General features: G+C 40.8%; 2 protein-coding genes across 5 annotated transcripts; one reads left to right on the top strand and one right to left on the bottom strand.

Moving 5' to 3' along the window:
- Positions 1-2,581: 2,581 nt before the first annotated feature.
- Positions 2,582-8,134, top strand: prmt5 (protein arginine methyltransferase 5). 2 transcript variants are annotated; one of them, XM_046852827.1, is made up of 16 exons: positions 2,582-2,843; positions 3,542-3,660; positions 3,754-3,839; positions 3,938-4,072; positions 4,442-4,554; positions 4,723-4,772; positions 4,866-5,029; positions 5,512-5,673; positions 5,747-5,824; positions 5,900-5,958; positions 6,116-6,238; positions 6,325-6,500; positions 6,592-6,795; positions 6,876-6,986; positions 7,486-7,550; positions 7,633-8,134. In XM_046852827.1, the coding sequence occupies exons 1-16, from the start codon at positions 2,746-2,748 to the stop codon at positions 7,783-7,785; spliced, it is 1,896 nt and encodes a 631-aa protein (XP_046708783.1). In that variant the 5' UTR covers positions 2,582-2,745; the 3' UTR covers positions 7,786-8,134. The 2 variants fall into 2 exon arrangements, with proteins under 2 accessions (XP_046708783.1, XP_046708784.1); XM_046852828.1 differs by lacking the exon at positions 2,582-2,843 and adding an exon at positions 3,008-3,183.
- A 647-nt stretch (positions 8,135-8,781) lies between these two features.
- On the bottom strand, positions 8,782-15,935 carry LOC124387601 (RAC-alpha serine/threonine-protein kinase-like). 3 transcript variants are annotated; one of them, XM_046852017.1, is made up of 16 exons: positions 15,916-15,935; positions 14,795-14,907; positions 14,626-14,695; positions 14,358-14,496; positions 13,342-13,413; positions 13,144-13,258; positions 12,817-12,913; positions 12,632-12,734; positions 12,393-12,533; positions 12,118-12,310; positions 11,000-11,094; positions 10,333-10,383; positions 9,764-10,142; positions 9,502-9,678; positions 9,304-9,416; positions 8,782-9,217 (listed from the first exon to the last, which is right to left on the bottom strand). In XM_046852017.1, exons 1-15 carry the CDS (start codon positions 15,930-15,932, stop codon positions 9,304-9,306), a joined length of 1,875 nt encoding a protein of 624 aa, XP_046707973.1. In that variant the 5' UTR covers positions 15,933-15,935; the 3' UTR covers positions 8,782-9,217. The 3 variants fall into 3 exon arrangements, with proteins under 3 accessions (XP_046707973.1, XP_046707975.1, XP_046707974.1); XM_046852019.1 differs by having other exon boundaries at positions 15,760-15,933; XM_046852018.1 differs by lacking the exon at positions 15,916-15,935 and adding an exon at positions 15,519-15,629.
- Positions 15,936-17,339: the final 1,404 nt, after the last annotated feature.

Raw genomic sequence — 17,339 nt, 5'->3', positions numbered from 1 at the left:
AAGCTGGTGTGGGATCTACGATGATCTTAAATGTTGAGCTATTTTATGAGTTGCTCAGTAGCTCCTGGTTCGATAATCTCAAATGACTATAAGACTGTGGAGGAATTACGTTCAATTCAATTTATTACAATTCAATTCAATTCCTATAGCACTTTTAACAATCGACCTTGTCCTAAAGCAGATTTATAGAATGAAACAGATCACACATATTAATTTTAGCGTCATAAATTTTATTCCTAATGAGTAAACCAATGGCGACATTGGCAAGGACAAACACACTGAGAGAAACTTGGAGAGGAGCCAGACTCCTGGAGTTCACACCTGCCAAGGATATATATGCTGTCCAAGGTGCTGACCACCAAGAGTGAGTAGACACATATTTTTCTGAAAAAAATTCCACCATTGTGGAACAAAATTTGTAACCTGGTGGTACAATGGTCTTAAGGAACAGGATATTTGCCCCTCCCCATTACTTCATTTTGCCAGGTTCTCCGAAATGCAAGAAAACTAAATGAGAAGAAAGCACATGCGTATCATTAATACCAAAACCCCCGCTTGTTCATTGACTCCTTATGGAAAAATCCATTGATATCGGTTGACGCAAATGAGCCAAAGGACGTCGAAGCAAGAAATCGACCAGGTGCCAATTCGAGCTTTGCAATGCACCCAAGCTCTAAGAGAAACGAGTATATCTGCTGTTCAAGGTTTTGTGGAGAAACTAAAGAGAAATTTCATTAGATCTGGTCCCTGGCTCAACTGGTTCCATCAAAATTGGTTTCCTGTAGTTCCTAAGTAGTATGGTACGATAGGAGGAAATTGAAGTCTTTATCCCAAGAGTGATCTCTTTAAATATCCATCAGACGTCTGCTGTGGCTCTACAAAATGAAACTCCCCAGAAGTGAAGTACTTTAAGTGGCGGCAAAAAATTGGTCCGGATGAAACGGACAGAAAGCCAATCTTCTCCTTGTTATTATATACCAAAGAGAAGAGGATACGCCTCTTCATCTGGACACACTCATCCTTTCCCTCTCTCAGTACACATACACACAATATGCCTACACTAGGACATTTGATATTGTGCTTGGGAGCGACTGAGAGAAGCGACTCTTGAAAGCAAAAATAATAGGGTGACAAGAGCTTTTATTACAAACTTGCTGTATTGGTCTGTCAGCTTCAGAATATTCTCTGTGCAAGAATACAATTTTGTGCAGCATTTTGCTCTTTGTAATCAATAATAATTATTGCCATTCATAAAGTGTAACATTAGCATTATAACGCACTTGTTCAATGTATATTTTAGAATAACCCATAGAATGATGATAGTTTTGATTTGTTTTAAGCCTAATATAAGCCTTTTGTTAATAAAGGTCTATGTTTATACATGGACTGAAGCTCCTTCTATGTTTGCATTCCTGTCCTGAAGCTCCGTCCAGCAATTACAGCTCTGTACAACTATTCCTTGTGTTTTTGGTTTCATGGCTACTTTCATTTAGTGTACATCTGTTTTCTACACATATGATGTGGATCAATTATGCACCGTTTTCTTTTTTCCAAGCATGGACCTCTTGATCTTCTTGATCACATTTCATTTCTGCTTAACTAAAAGTAGTCTTTAACCATTTGCTAATCACTTCTTCTTCTTCATTATTCAGGAAGAGAACTGGTAGCTAGATGACATTGGACTTGTAATTGAATGGCTGTGAGTTTAAATCCTATTACCACCATGAACTTTAACAAGTCCCAATTCTAAAATCTGCCAAATGCCATAAACGTGAATGTAAATCTCAAAAACTGAAAACCGGGTTTGACCTGTCAAATCTAAACTCGACACTAGGTGGCGACAATATTCAGTAACTCAATCACTGCTTCAAAAAATACCATTTGGGATTTTTTTTTCCTTTTCATTTTAATTTCACAATAAACCCCTTCCATGCAGAACATTACAAAACACTAACTAGTCTAAGGCTACTTGCATGTTTTGTGTTAGCTGGTTTTACCACTGTAAATGTTGCTTAGCCCTGTTCACTGTTAGAGGCTATATTTAAGGGTCCAAGCACTTGGGGGGGGCTATTAGTACTTTTGTAATTGTCTGAATCTTCTTCTTCGTCTTTCTTTAGATTATTATTTATCTGTCTTTAAATTAATCAAGCAGGCCAACCAACCCATGTGTCACTGAGACATGAAACTTTCTAGGTATTAGCATGTAGGTTGCCTTGAGATGATGTATGCGGGAGGTGCAGATGTGGACACAGGTGCTGACGTCTCAGAACATAATGCACAAATCATAGTTAAGCTTTCAAACTTAGACTTTGGAATTGACCCCTGTTTGACACGTGGGGGTGGGAGCGTGTTCTGACCCATCTTTAAATGAAAATAGGAAAAAAAATTGGTAATGTGTATGTGAAATAAAGGCATTAATTAATCAATGTTATTCTTTATTAATGAAGTAACATATAACACACACACACACCGGTTTTTTTTTTCTTTTAAATAGAAAACACGTGAAACAGTCCCCATTTTAAGTCTGTGCTTTTGATCCCCGGTCCCACTCTGTCGTTCAAATCTCGCGGGATTTCGCGTCAGGAAACTACACCTACGTCCACCGCCATCTTGGCTCCGAAAACCAACGTCTCTCTTACCGTTGGCCTTTACTATTCGTTGAGCCAAAATGGCGGTAGTTTCTCTATAGCCGTGGGTCCCTTTTTTTTCTTTCTTTCTTTCCCCCTCCCACCTCTGCTGTAAACGATGGCGTCCGCCAGCACGGGGAGCAGGGTCTCCTGCGGGAGAGATCTAAGTTGCGTGCCCGAAGTGGCGGATACCCTCGCGGCTGTCGCAAAACTGGGGTAAGCCGCGGCGCCGGTCGCCGACGCGGTACTGCACGTTCAGGACGGGTTTTACGGCGAACTTCGGTCGTCTTGGTGACCGCACGTGACTCGTGAAGTCGCGAGGCTCCACGCCGCCGTATTAAAACGGCGTCTCGTAAATTAGTAAACATATCGTGCACCGGATTCCGGTTGCTGTTTGACTGTTAAATAGCTGAATATTATCATACAATTAAAACTTATTCATTAACTCATAGCTGGTAACGAACCGGTCCGGTTGGTTAGCTAATGCTCTCGCTAGCTACTCAAGTTGTTTCATATATTCCTATCCCTTTAAAAGAAAAGAGAAGCAGAAAGACGTGTAAGTGTGCGTTCATACCAAAGGAAAAAAAAATTGTCAAAATCCAATAAGGCTTGTTGTATTTCGTTCTTGGGTTTTTTTTTTTTTTTTGCGCATGCGCCGTGGGTCGCCTCGTGACGCCATAATTCGCGGGATGTTGTATAGTGACGCCAGCGCCTCATTTTCATATTCATGAGTAATTGTGCATATTGATGTTTTTTATTTTATTTAAATAGACAGGTAGTCCCAGAGTTACGATGGTTTGACTTATCGATCTTACGATTTTTCGATCGCGATAAAGGAACAATGGTTCGTTAGTTAGTAACAAGACATTATACAAAAAACTACTTATAATTACTAATATTTATTATGTTTACAGCTTTGACTTCCTGTGCATGCCCCTCTTCCATCCTCGCTTCCGGAGAGAGTTCGAACTGGCCCCTGCCAAGGCCCGGCCCGGCGCTCAAACCCGCTCTGACCTGCTGCTGTGTGGACGCGGTAAAAAGTCGCTCATGTTCCTTTGTGCATTTCTGCAGTATATAACCAAAACAATAAATATATTGTTGTATGTATGTTTGTGTGTAAAACTAGACTGGAACACTCTTATTGTGGGGAAGCTCTCGCCATGGATAGACGCCGACTCCGAACTGACCACAGAGCGCCGGAACTCAGAGGCGGTAAGTTTCGAACGGTGGTCGCGCAATAGAAAGTAGTTCCGGGATTCCGTCACCATTTCGATATCCTTTTCATTCCCAATCAACTCCCTACCTCGCAGGCACTGGTACAGGAGTTGAATTTCTGCGCCTACCTGGGGTTACCCGCCTTCATGATTCCAGTGAGGGGCGCTCAGTGTGCCAACTTGGCCCGGGTCCTGCTAAACCACTTGCATACTGGACACCATTCTTCCATGGTGAGCATGTGATTATGGTTTATCAATGCTTGTAGATTAAAGCTAAGTATTTATTTAATAAGTATTTTAAGAAAACAATCCGAAGGTGCACCAGGACCTCTTCCAATTGGATACTTTTCAACAATTAATTCCTTGACTTGTGTTTAACCTGTTGGAAAAGCATATATTCAAATTATAGATCACTTTGGTTGTCATTTTTATGGAATCTTCTCCTGTAAACCTTCGACCTGGTTTATGGTGATTAGTTTGTTTATCCAATCAACTTTCCATTACTTATTAAATGATACAATATTACTAGGGCAGCCCGAATTCCATTTTACAAGGTTAATTTCCACAACAACATATTCAGTGTCGCTTCTGTTATTTCAGTTTTGGATCCGGGTTCCCCTGTTAGCCCCCGAGGACACTCGCGAGGACCTCATCGAAAACGAGCCAAGTGAACACACCGACGATGCTGACAATGAAGAGAAAACATGGGGCTGGTGAGGAAAACAGTTCGGTTGTATTTACTATGGGGTCATTGGAACGCATCTCAGAGAACACCTGTATTGCAGTTTTGTAATAAACTTTATATCTTGGGTCTTTGAACAGGCCCGGTATCTTCTGTGTGCACCAATGTTTCTTTATAAACTTTGATCCGATTCCCTCAGGTGGCATTCATTCAGAACACTTTGCGACTACAACAAAAGGATTTGCCTTGGTGAGTGTCGCATTCGAAGCTTCCATAGTAACAGTGGTTTGTGTATTAACATAGCGCCCCAAATTTCATTCTCTTCACATTATCTGTCCAAAGCCATTGAGATCGGTGCAGACGTTCCGTCCGACACTGTGATTGACAAGTGGTTTGGGGAGCCCATCAAAGCCGCCATTGTTCCCACCAGCATTTTCTTGACCAATAAGAAAGGCTTTCCGGTGCTCTCAAAAGCCCACCAGAGGATTATATTCCGCCTCTTCAAGGTAAGACGCCGCTTCCTGTGGTGATTCTTGCAAAAGCCTACACTTCTATTCTAGACTTTTTTTTTCAAATCTTGAGCGTTGTCTCAAAAGTTTGTGTCAATGAACGTCTCTGTCATCAGAAAGTCCTTTTTGGCTTGTTTGCGAACAAGATCGCCAAAATGTTGTCACGTCTTCGGGAATGATGGCGCACGGTTTCAGTATTTAATTTTTTCTGTATTGATCTACTGTATGATTCCCCTTTCGACCCATTTTAGAGAACTAGTTGATCATCCGGTGCAGTACACTCTCCTTAGGCTACATCTTCGCTAGTCTGGATTAATTCACAAGCTCTTTGAAGCGTCGCGCCAGCGGCTAAAAACGGCTTATTTCTAAAAAACGGAAATTGCTTTTATGATGTGCACAGTGACTACACGATGCAGGCAGTAGTTTTGACAATTTCCAGAGCGACACCATGAACCTTCGGGTCTTTTCGTCCACTCCAGCTCGAGTCGCAGTTCATATTCACCGGGACGAGTCGCCACAGCGAGAAGGACTTCCGCAGTTACCTGCAGTACCTAGAATACCTCAACCAGAACCGGCCAGCGCCCAACGCTTACGAGATGTTCGCCAAGGGATACGAGGACTACCTACAGTCACCGTTACAAGTGTGTATAAACTAAACACATCGCAGCCCACCGAGCGTCACGTATTTCTATCTTACAAATGTGCTCTTTTTAGCCCCTGATGGACAACCTGGAGTCTCAGACGTATGAGGTTTTCGAAAAAGATCCCATTAAGTATTCTCAATACCAGCAGGTGAGCAAAGAATAAATATGATTCATTCGGATGTTGTATTTGCCTATTGTGTGGTAAACTTATCCTCTTCTCCAGGCAGTGTATAAATGTCTGCTAGACAGAGTTCCGGAAGAACAAAAAGAAACCAATGTACAGTGAGTATTATATATATATTTTTTCCATTCGTAAGAAAATACGACCTGGCTAGTTATGGTAGCGTAACTCCCACATGTTCAGTGGTGAGAGAGTCAGCGGGGTGTGTCTTGTAGGATGGCGAATTTTTGTGATTTTCGTGGTATGACTTCTTCCTAGGGTGCTGATGGTGCTGGGCGCCGGACGTGGGCCTCTGGTGAACGCCTCGCTCCGGGCCGCCAAGCAGGCAGACCGAAAGCTGCGCGTCTATGCCGTTGAAAAAAACCCCAATGCTGTCATCACGTAGGCCCACCTTTCTTTCAAACCAAAGTGTGTCTCTTTTTGCTAGGAAAAAAAGCAGTAGTTTTATATTTTTTTGGTCTTTGCAGGCTTGAAAACTGGAAGTTTGAAGAATGGGGCGATCAGGTGACCGTGGTGTCGTGCGACATGCGCGAGTGGACAGCCCCGGAGAAAGCCGACATAATCGTCAGTGAGCTTTTGGGGTCTTTCGGTGACAATGAACTTTCCCCCGAGTGCCTTGATGGAGCACAGCACTTTCTCAAGGGTTTGTTGTAACTGTTGCAACGGTTAGAAACTCGCCATTGACAAGATGCGCTCGGTACGCCTTATACATTTTTTTTCTTCTTGTTTTGCAGAAGATGGAGTGAGTATTCCCTGCGCTTACACCTCATTCCTGGCCCCCCTGTCCTCGTCAAAGCTGTATAACGAAGTCCGAAGCTGTCGGGAGAGAGACAAGGACCCCGAGTGCCATTTTGAAACTCCCTATGTAGTGAGGCTCCACAACTTCCACCAGCTTGCTGACCCCAAACCCTGTTTTACCTTTGTTCACCCAACCACAGGTGAGAGGCCCAGGTGTACAGGCCCTTCTTCAGACCTCGGCTTTGCAGAAGTCACCTAAGCGTTTTTTTTTTTTCTTCAGATATGAATAACAACAGATACCAGTGTCTGCGATTCACGGTGGCCTGTAACTCTGTGCTTCATGGTTTTGCTGGTTATTTTGAGACCACGCTATACAAAGACGTCATGCTTAGTAAGTATCAGTTTTTTTTAATCGCATATCAATTATGAGGCGGTATCAAAAAAGTTTAGACTAGCTCTGTTTACAAGAAAGTACTTTATTAATCTAGATTTACACACCATTACCTGTAAAATAGTCCCCTTGCCCAGCAATACGGTGCTCCCAGCGTTCTTGCCACTCCTGGAACGTGCCGAGCATCTTCTGTGATTTGCGCCAGATCTCCGCAATGGTGTTAAAAAATTTGAGCTTCATCTTCAAGAAAAGAGTGGAGTCCGCAAGAAAAAAGCAGCTAAAGCACGTGATCAGAACAGCACCGGTTGCACAGCTCCCACACGACGTCGTCTTTTGACACACCGATTAACGAAAGTCGGTGCTTCCTGTGACTGTGCGTGCAGCTTTGTGGCGCCATCTGTTGGCGCGTTGTCTCGAAACTTTTTGATACTACCTCGTACACACGCCCATTGCTGTGGCACATGACCTTGATGGTAAACCCTTCCTTTTTCTGATTCAGGTATTAGACCAGAAACCCATTCACCGGGAATGTTCTCCTGGTTTCCGATTCTCTTTCCCCTCAAAGTAAGCACTTCTGACATGGCTTTCTTTTGTTACTTGTATAGACGGATGAAGCTGATCGCTCTGCTTTTGTCTCCCCCTACAGCAACCCATTTCCTTGTCCGGAGGCAGTGACGTGTGCGTAAAGTTCTGGAGGTGTAACAATGGGAAGAAGGTGTGGTACGAGTGGGCCGTCACTGAGCCCATCTGCTCGGCCATTCACAACCCCGCGGGACGGTCTTACACTATTGGCTTGTAGAGGGAGGAGAAAATTGCTATTTCGGGCTCTAGTTTAACAGAAAAAGTACAGCGCCGCACTCGCTGATAGGTTTGGTCACTTTCGTGTATGTCTTTTTTTGTTACAGGTTACAGTCTCGGTAAGATATAAGTATCTGGGCATATTATCTCTACACAAATGAAAGTTTTCTAACCTTGGTTCTGTGCACTGAACTGTCAAGTTTGTCGGGCGTCCAAACAGTCCCAAAGCTAGATTTTTTTTTTTTTTTTTTTCTTTCTTTATTGACATAACTCTGTTTTCGTACTGTTTTATGTTCTACCTTAAGAGACTTGTCACATGACTAATAAAAAAAAATGTATTGAAATATTAAGCTGCTTATTTTTGAAAAGATTTTTCGCAGGCTTACATTAAAGTGCATTAAAACATTAAAATCTCATGCTACCACATCCAAAGACTTCTTAAACAATTGTGTGCCTCCATCTTTGTGGTCAAATGGACCTTACTTTGGGCACAGGTGCATTGTAATGCCATAACAGATTTTGGCCCTCCATTTGAGGTAACTTTTACATATTCACAGGGTTGTAAAAGTGCTCCCCAGTGCTGGTTTTGGGATTGAATTGTGACCCACCAACTAATACTTGTTTCCTCTGAGATACTTTAAGCCAGGGTTATGGAATGCCTTTCAAAGAAAGCGCTAACTACCCTCTTTCACATACATACTTTCCTGGCTACAGATTGCTGAGGCATTGGGCTGGCTTCTGGATTTCTACTAAACGTCCTGAGTTTGTGAGCCTGAAAATCAAGACCTTTTTAGCACCCACATGGTGTATGCACGGTGGCACCTTGGCCCACCTGAGCTGTTTTGGATAATTTCAGCTGGCAAACCACTGTTCAAACGTGCCAAACTAGTTCTGAATTTTGAATATCCAGCCTGGAATATTTTAAAAGGCTGCTGTTTGGGGCCAAACTGGGACTAAAATAGAGTCTTCAGTTTGGGTTGGGTCAAAGCTCATGTGGGGGAATTTATTCACAGCCGTTTCACTACAGTGACCGACACAGGAGCCTCTTGGGTGCAGGGATTTAAATATTTAACAATTTCTGGAAGATTCTGTAAAGATATATTCTGGTCTAATTTAAATCTGTAAATTAATTCCCAATGGTTATTTATTCGGTTTACTCATTCAAAATGTTTTTGGAAAACTATAGACAATTGTTTATTTATGTCAATTGTACCATTATACAGTTCTGTAACTGCCAAAAATAAAGAGGTGGTCCATTGCACTTATATCAGCAGCAAACACCTGGCACATCATGACCTTGTGCTTCAACAGTGGAGGCCTTTTGTGACGTTTTCTAGAGATTAGATGTGAAGTTTGGTGGAGTATACTGGACTGAGTATACTGGGGTGGAGTTGAGCAGTGGAAATGAAACAGGTGAGAGTCACAGGAGGGTTCTGCAAAATATACATTGGAACTTTCTCATTTACAGAACTTGATATGGATCCAGTACAATCCCTGTACTCTAGATAAACTGTCTCACCTAGACCGTGTCTGTAGGTTTTTTATTAATCCATGGGTGGTTCAGGAGTACGTCAAAACTTGGCCGATCCTGAGGAACATGTTCCAGGCACAAACGTATGAAATCACAACACTCTGTGTAAGTGAGGATGAGACAAGCATTGTGTAAGAAATTTGTCAAGCAAAAATGAAATAATGGTTTTTCCCCAAAATTTCTTACCTTCAGAAAGAGCAGGAATGAATCGCAGATCCCCTTCAATAATCTCATTATCATTATCAAATGGCAATCGTCCACAGACCAACTCATACAGGACTATACCGAGGCTCCAGATGGTAGCAGGAATACCATGATACTCTCCGTAAAGTAACCATTCAGGGGGCCAGAAACCTGGAGTGCCTAAGTTGCGGAGGGGTAATTAAGGAGAAACCGTCAAAATAAAAACACTGCAATTTTGAATTGTTTGTGTCTATTCTTAACGAACCTGAATAGCTCAAATATGGCATGTCTGTCAGCAAATCGGCGCAGCCAAAGTCGATCAACTTCACCACAAAGGTGTCCGGATCGAACACGAGATTTTCGGGTTTTATATCGCGGTGAAGGACTCCACGTTCGCAGCAGTGACGAGCAGCTTGAATCACCTGCACCATGACCTTTCGAGCCGAATTTTCGGATAACGGACCTTTTCTAGTTTGACAGTATTGGAGGAGGTTGACGCAGATCCTGGATCGCTCCATCACCAAGATGTAGAAAGTCGCCGTCTCGAACCATTCCAGCAACTGTATCACGTTCTTACAACAAGGAGGCTTGGAAACTATTTTCAATAATGCCACCTCCAGAACCAGGCTACGTCTATCTCCGGGCTACAATTTAAAATGCACACATGGTCAGCATGGGTTTGACATGATTATGCCTATAGCGTATTAAGCAGATCCAGTGTTTGGATTGGTCCTGGCTCTGGATCTAATATCTATTATGAAGGGCAAGCAATCAAATCTTCATTAAGTTGTCTAGTTTTACTCCATAAACATAAGTAAGTAAAAGTCAACTTACAATGTTGATGAATTCATCTGAAGCATTTTTATTCATACACTTAATAGCAACCTGTTCACAAGGATAAGCACAAAATTAACTCTTCAAGCATTAGTCCAATTAAACAGACACTATACACCAATCAGGAATAACATTATGACCGGTGATTGAATAACTGATTATCTCTTTATCGTGGCACATGTTAGTTGGTGGTATATATTAGGCAGCAAGTGAACATTTTGTCCTCAAACTTGATGTGTTAGAAGCAGGAAAAATGGGCATGCGTAAGGATTTTGACAAGGGCCAAATTGCGATGGCTAGACGACGGCTGGGTCAGAGCATCTCCAAAACTGCAGCTCTTGTGGGATGTTCCCATTCTGCAGTGGCCAGTATCAAAATCAAAAGTGGTCCAAAGAAGGAATATCGCTGCATCATGGAACCAAGGTTCATTAATGCTCTTGGGGAGCAAAGGCTGGTCCATGTGGTCCTATCCAACGGACAAACTCCTGTAGCTCAAATTGCTGAAAAAGTTAATGCTGCAGGTCAGGATTGTTTTGGCAGCAAAAGGGGGACCAACACAATATTAGACATGCGGTCATAATGTATGCCTGATCGGTGTACCTTACAAGTTGTCGTCAAAGGATGAGACTTCAAACACTGCCAAAGAGTTTTTTATACGATTACTGACCTTAGTCCCATCTTCCTTACAGACTCCAGCGTAGACCTTGCCATAGGCTCCAAAACCCAGCAGCTGTTCCACAGTGTATCGTGAATCAAACTCAGCTGTCACACACACAATCATTCAGATTTATAGAAATAAAAATGGCAAGGCTTCAAGTACTGTTGTCTATAGCAGTTCTCGAAAGGGTAATTCAATAGAAACTAGTCGAGATTCTGACAACAAATGTTGATGTTTGCTTAACAAAGGTTTAAAACGGTTCACTAGGCTGGAAAATTGTGTGTGGTTGAAGGTGAATTGTGTAGATTGATTTGATAGAAAGAAAAATGGAGAGTATGGATGTGTGCTACTGGTAGACTGATAGCAAGATGAATAAAGAGTGTGTGTGGCATTGATAGAGGGAAAGAAATCAAGTGAGAGCAAACTGGGCGGTAGCTTAGGGCGCAACCAGCTGGGGGCACCAATGAGCGACAATAGAAATCCCACCTGGGGTGCCAAAAAGGATAGAAACGGACCTTTTGCATTGATAGGGTGATGTCAATGGGACTTTTATGGATCTTTGGGAATTCTACTTTGGAAGAACTGTAAATCTGATCAGTTAAGCCACAATTCTGTGTAAACAACTTGAAGGGCGAGTTGAGTTGGATGTTTGTAGGCTAAAAGGGTACCAACTATTTTAATGGAAGTCAATTTTAGTCAATTTAAGCTTCCTTAATAGGAAGATCATGTGTGGCATTGATAGTGAGATAGATAAACTTGAAAGTATATAATGACAGAGTGATATTCGACAGTGGCGTCAATGTAACGCCATCTGTAGAAATTTAGGAATCTTTGACCCTCCACTGTGGGACAATTGACATATAAAACCATCAGATGATTATTCTGAACAGATTGAATGTAACTTGAAAGGTTCAAGAGTTTTAATGGAACCCAATGGGAATTTTGGCCAACTGAAGCTTCCTGTTCTGAGGAATAAGTTCCCAGTTCTTCAAAAGCGCTTTCTCTCTCTTTCTTTCACTCATTATGGCTTTTTGCTGAGTTGCGAGTTCACTAGCATCACAGTACTGTCCAAACCTCGCTAAGTAATTCTAAAATGCTAGAAATAGTGTTAAGGGATTGTAGCTTACCGTGTTTTGAAGGGTCCAACTCCATGTAGGGTATTTTCTCCATCTCTGATTTACATAAGAAGGACTTCTTGCTGTCACTCAAAGTGCACCTACAATCGGATTTGGCTTCCTGCAACTGGCGAAAGAACATCAGCCACTCCGGATCTTCTATTTCTTCTTTTCCTGTCTTCTCTTTGAACAGTTTATCGGAGAACTACGAAACGGAAAAGGGGCGTTAAAACCCACCAATTGATAACTGGGGCAGCCATTTCTCAAATACAAATAGTCTGATTTACGTATATAATCCAATTTGTAGTTTTGAGCTCGATGCAGCGAGGGAACTGGAGGGCGGTCAGGGCGATGACCTCGCAGTACTCGAGCGCCTGATCAACGAGTCCGGCCTCGAATAAATCAATGATCTTAAGGAACTTCATCTCCTATGACAGACGGAAAACCAGACAACAACCGTTTTTCAGTATGACGCTTTCTCGTTTAAGTTTTTCGGAAAATAAAGAAGATCGTGGAAATTCCAAACCTGGAAGTGTGGCTGGGCTAACCCTGAGATCAGGTACAAGACGTATTCGTAGACCTCACTTCTTTCAATCGCCTCCTTCACGGCAAAATTACTGACTGTATAACTGGAGCAAGGAACAAGAAATGTGTCAAATGGGGAAAAAAAGGAAATATGTACACTCACTAATACACATAAATATACGTTACTTTGCACATCCAACCAGCTGAAATCGATTTCGGAATCCCAACTGTACATGAGCCACCACGTAGCAGATATGTGCTTCATACATCCATCCTCTGGAGGCTAAAAAAAAGGTTAACGTCAAGATCAAGTCCATAAACCAGACAATATGAGACAAAACACTCACTCTCCACTTTATTAGGAACACCTACACGATCAGATACATTTTTTTTTCTTATATTTTACCTGAGCATTAATTAAAGCTCTAATCAGTGTTCGTAATAAAGGGGGCACGGAGTGAACAAGTGAGCGAGACCGATGAGATCATATTAAGTACAGAGAAAAAGCTATACCAAAACTGTTTCCCATATCAATCACGGCTTTTCTGTGTTCCTCTTCGGGAGCAGACGAGCATAAAAGATTTGCCAGTGGAATGCACCAATTATGCTGCTTGTTAACGAGTCGGAGCTGAAGGCACAAAGTGTTCCGTTACTCCTTGTGTTTCTAACCAAAAAAAACAAAAAACGTGAAGGTAATGATGATACACTTACTTCTAACAGCTTTTTCCTCAGAAGGCGATAGCCTTTAAAGAGGACCGGGGCGATTTCGGCCATCGTTGCATTCTGTAAAAGAGAAATGAAATGTTCGATAGAGTTTAATCAAATACAGCTGATTAAATGAGCACATGGATTTCGACAAACTTCACAAACACTCCTCATGCTTAAAAGCTCATGAGAGATAAGACAAGTATTATAACTGAGATTTCCAGCCATATGAACTGTAGTTCTTCTTCAGCGTGTTTCCACACACTTGTGTAGGACATTTGGATGCGGTAGCAGGAAATTTTCTCTTAGTGGTGTCACCAGTTTCTTGGAGCATTTCCCAGATCAGAAATGAAATTCCTAAAGGTACATTGTTTTCTAACAATTTGTTTGAGCAAAGTACAGGCTTTTGCAAGAAATCTGATGTGTTGTGCTGTTTGGACTGATTGTTATGAGAAATCACTTACAACTATTAAAGAAGACTCGAAATGATTCAAGGATCTGAGAAAAACTGTAATAAATTTTTTACCACTAGAGGCCTCCAGTGGACATATAAATCTCTGTAATACTTAATTAAACATACATTATATGGATAAAACCTTTGAGACACCTGACTCAGCTATATGTAGTTCTTCCCCAAACTGTTAACACAAAGTTAAAGGCAGACAATTGTATAGGACGTCTTTGGATGCGGTAGCATGACATTTTCCCTTCACTTGAACTAGGAGACCTTAATCTGTTCCAGGTATGTTTTACATGGCTTGGAGGATGTGGAAGATCTTGTGTATACGGCTAAAAAGCCTTTTGGGATGAATTGGAATCGTGACTTCACACTAGGCCTTCTCACCTCACCACACCTACATCAGTACCTGGCTTTTCCTGATGCCCTTGTAGGTGAATGAGCCCAAATCTCCAAAATGGATGGAACTTCTTTTCAGAAGCTTTTTATAAGAGCAAATGGGGAATGGGGTGTTCAGAAAGCACAGACCAACCATCTATCTATCTTACAAGATAATCAAACTTACTCCATCACGCTTACAAAAACATTCCATAATGAGCCAGAAAAAATAAGAACACTGTTGCTCGGGTTCGGCCGGTCGTCGAAAATGTTGCTGGTATTTCCCCTGGATAAATCGGATCAGGTCATCCTTCTGCATGTTGTCCCTGTAAGAGATGTCGGACCAGCTGGTTATATACGGCTTACACGCTCATACACGCCTACTTTAGGAGCTTGATCGTCATGATTCTGAAAATCGCTACTGAAATATGTAACATGCGCAAAGAGCATCTCACTTTAACAGAGGGCCAGGAAACGGTACAGTCGATACATATTCATCGTCCAACTCAGGGAAAACAGGTTCTGCTGGAGTCAAAACAAAAAATAACAGATGATGAGATGTTCATTTCATGTTAGTCGGAGCTAGAAAAAAGGCCATCAAGGGGTTTTTCATAGTGTTCTTACTTGTACTGTATGGAGGCAGATGATGAACTCGTTTTTTGAGATGACGTTGTAAATCCTTATAGAGTTTTCTATCCAAAATTCTTGCCATCGTCTTCTCTGTGTTTTTTGCAAACCTACAGAATAACAGCAGGTTAGAAATATGGTTGGAATGTATTAATAAGGACACCGTTTAATTTTATTTTTGAAATTTATTCATTAATAATCTTTTTTATACTGTATACTTTTTAATATTTATATAACTCTTCCGCAAAAGCACAAAAAAACAGACATTTACGATAAACAATATATATGAAGTATAAGTATTTAAAAATTGTTACAAAAACATAAACTAGTATAATTAGATGCAAATTATATTAACCATACCATAGGTTTATGTATAATAGAAAGTAGTACACTTGTGTGTGTGTGTGTGTGTGTGTGTGTGTGTGTGTGTGTGTCATTTATATATCCCTTTTTCCGAACATAAGTTAGTATACTTAAACCTACACGAATATTGCTTGGTGTTAAATAATAATAATAATAATAATAATAATAATAATAATAATAATAATAATAATAATAATAATAATAATAATAATATAAATGAGCCGCTCTTCTGACTCCTCCTACTTAAAAGGTGTGTTCGAGCTCTATGACGTCACAACGCCCCCTACTACTACTACTACTACTACTACTACTACTAATAATAATAATAATAATAATAATGAAATTATATATACAGCACCTTTCCCGAGCTTTAGGACTCCTCACAATAAAGTATAATAGCTTCTAGTATACTTAGACCTAAACTATGTATACTTAATTATAAGTTAGTATACTTAAACCTACACGAATCTAGCTCGTGGTTAAGTAATACTAATACACTACATAAAAGCTGCAGTATAAATAAGCTCCTCCTACTTAAAAGACGTGTTCGTTCTCTATGATGTCACCCCCCTACCCCCCACCCCAATCGGGTTTTTTACTTTTTTTTTTTTATTTCATTTGACTGTAGCTCAAGAATTCTGGTCCTGGTTCTTCAGAAAGTTATTCAGCTTCAGGAAATGAGCCTCCATTAAGTATCACAAGGATCTTTTTGTTTTTTTTAACACCTTTCTTCTGTATTACACAGCATATCTCACAGCATCCTTATCTGCATGTCATGTCTTCATCTCAAGAAATGGTCCCCCTCGGTGACCTCTCATCAGGCCCGGCATAGCATGTATATGAAATAGAAACGAAAAAATTGGAAAAAATGTTTGAAAAATTGGTCATTAAATATCTGTTTTAGGCTTCAATCTCAATTATACAAAATATAAATTGGATTATTTTTTTCTTGAAATATTACAGAATAATAAATGAGAAGAACTTAAATTTCAATATCATGTTTTACATAATGCAACATCTATTTTTCAATAATATTTTTGGCTTGATATACAGCTCTTAATAGGAAAAGGTTTGGGCACCACTGTTATGAAGTATCGGCCAATAATATGACATCTGAAACAAAAATCGCGTGTACCATGAAAAGGATCTACGTTACAAATTAAGGAGAAAAACGATTGGATGTTCGGTGGAGCAACACATTTTTAGAAAGCGAGTCATCAAACGGAACTTTACACTTAATTTATTTGCAATATTTAAAAGTTACGGGGATAAAATTGCAAAATATGTTAATGTGTTAAATTCCGAGTTTGAGATGTTCTATTAGATACAGCCATAAAAGCCTCGAAATCTTGAGTCCCATTTAAACACATGTCACGTAGACACCCAGAGATTTTCTCACCAGGTAATCGATAGTGAAGTGATGGATTTGGTCTTGCAGCTGTAACCAGGAAAGTAAAATGTGTGTAAATCGTAAATGAAATCAATATCATGCTCTTTTTATAGGCTTGCAAATACGTATATATAACGGATTTTCTTTAGTCTCCTCAGGATGAACCGAAAACCGCTGTCCTGAACCATCTAGAGACGTACCAGCGCCATTTAGATCCCACTTCATGTGGAGTTTGGACATTGGACCTCTTTGAGTGTTTAAAGGCTCTGGTATGGAGAAGCTGGTGTTGGATCTATGATGATCTCAACTCAACTGTTGAGCTATTTTATGAGTTGCTCAGTATCTCCTGGTTCCATCATCTCAAATGACTATAAGACTGCAGAAGGGACTCACAATCTTACATTCCAGTGATCATATCAGTTCTCAGTTCTCTCCAGTGTTTTGTATTGTTTAAAGACACACTTGATATCACCTAAATGAGGATGGGTTAACCTTTTGAGTTTGGTTCCTCTCAAGGTTTCTTCCTCATAACATCTAATGGCCTTGCCACAGTCGCCATGGCTGCTCATCAGGGATAAATACACATTGTTCAACTGTTAAAATCTGTAAAGCTGCTTTGAGACAATGTCCGTTGTGGAAAAACGCTATAGAAATAAACTTGACTTGACTGTTCTGGTGCCTTAGATCCCTCATGAACAGCATTGTGAGCCTCAAGTGGCCTCCAGGCTTACCAGATATCAAAACTGTGCATCTTCAGCTTTAGGTTCAACCATGCCAAGCCTGGAAATG

Source organism: Silurus meridionalis, chromosome 6, assembly GCF_014805685.1.
Source record: "Silurus meridionalis isolate SWU-2019-XX chromosome 6, ASM1480568v1, whole genome shotgun sequence".
Taxonomy (NCBI): Eukaryota; Metazoa; Chordata; class Actinopteri; order Siluriformes; family Siluridae; genus Silurus; species Silurus meridionalis.
Note: the sequence above shows the minus strand (reverse complement) of the source record. Positions and strands in the feature narration are given on the sequence as shown.

What these genes read in the sequence shown, in the direction of transcription:
- prmt5 (XM_046852827.1), top strand. Translation starts at nt 2,746, where the DNA reads ATGGCGTCCGCCAGCACGGGGAGCAGGGTCTCCTGCGGGAGAGATCTA. An exon ending in GAAGAGAAAACATGGGGCTG is followed by an intron (nt 4,555 to 4,722) that starts GTGAGGAAAACA and finishes CGATTCCCTCAG; the next exon opens with GTGGCATTCATTCAGAACAC. An exon ending in AGCACAGCACTTTCTCAAGG is followed by an intron (nt 6,501 to 6,591) that starts GTTTGTTGTAAC and finishes CTTGTTTTGCAG; the next exon opens with AAGATGGAGTGAGTATTCCC.
- LOC124387601 (XM_046852017.1), bottom strand. An exon ending in TTTCCTGGCCCTCTGTTAAA is followed by an intron (nt 14,497 to 14,625) that starts GTGAGATGCTCT and finishes CATCTCTTACAG; the next exon opens with GGACAACATGCAGAAGGATG. An exon ending in TAGCCCAGCCACACTTCCAG is followed by an intron (nt 12,534 to 12,631) that starts GTTTGGAATTTC and finishes CGTCTGTCATAG; the next exon opens with GAGATGAAGTTCCTTAAGAT.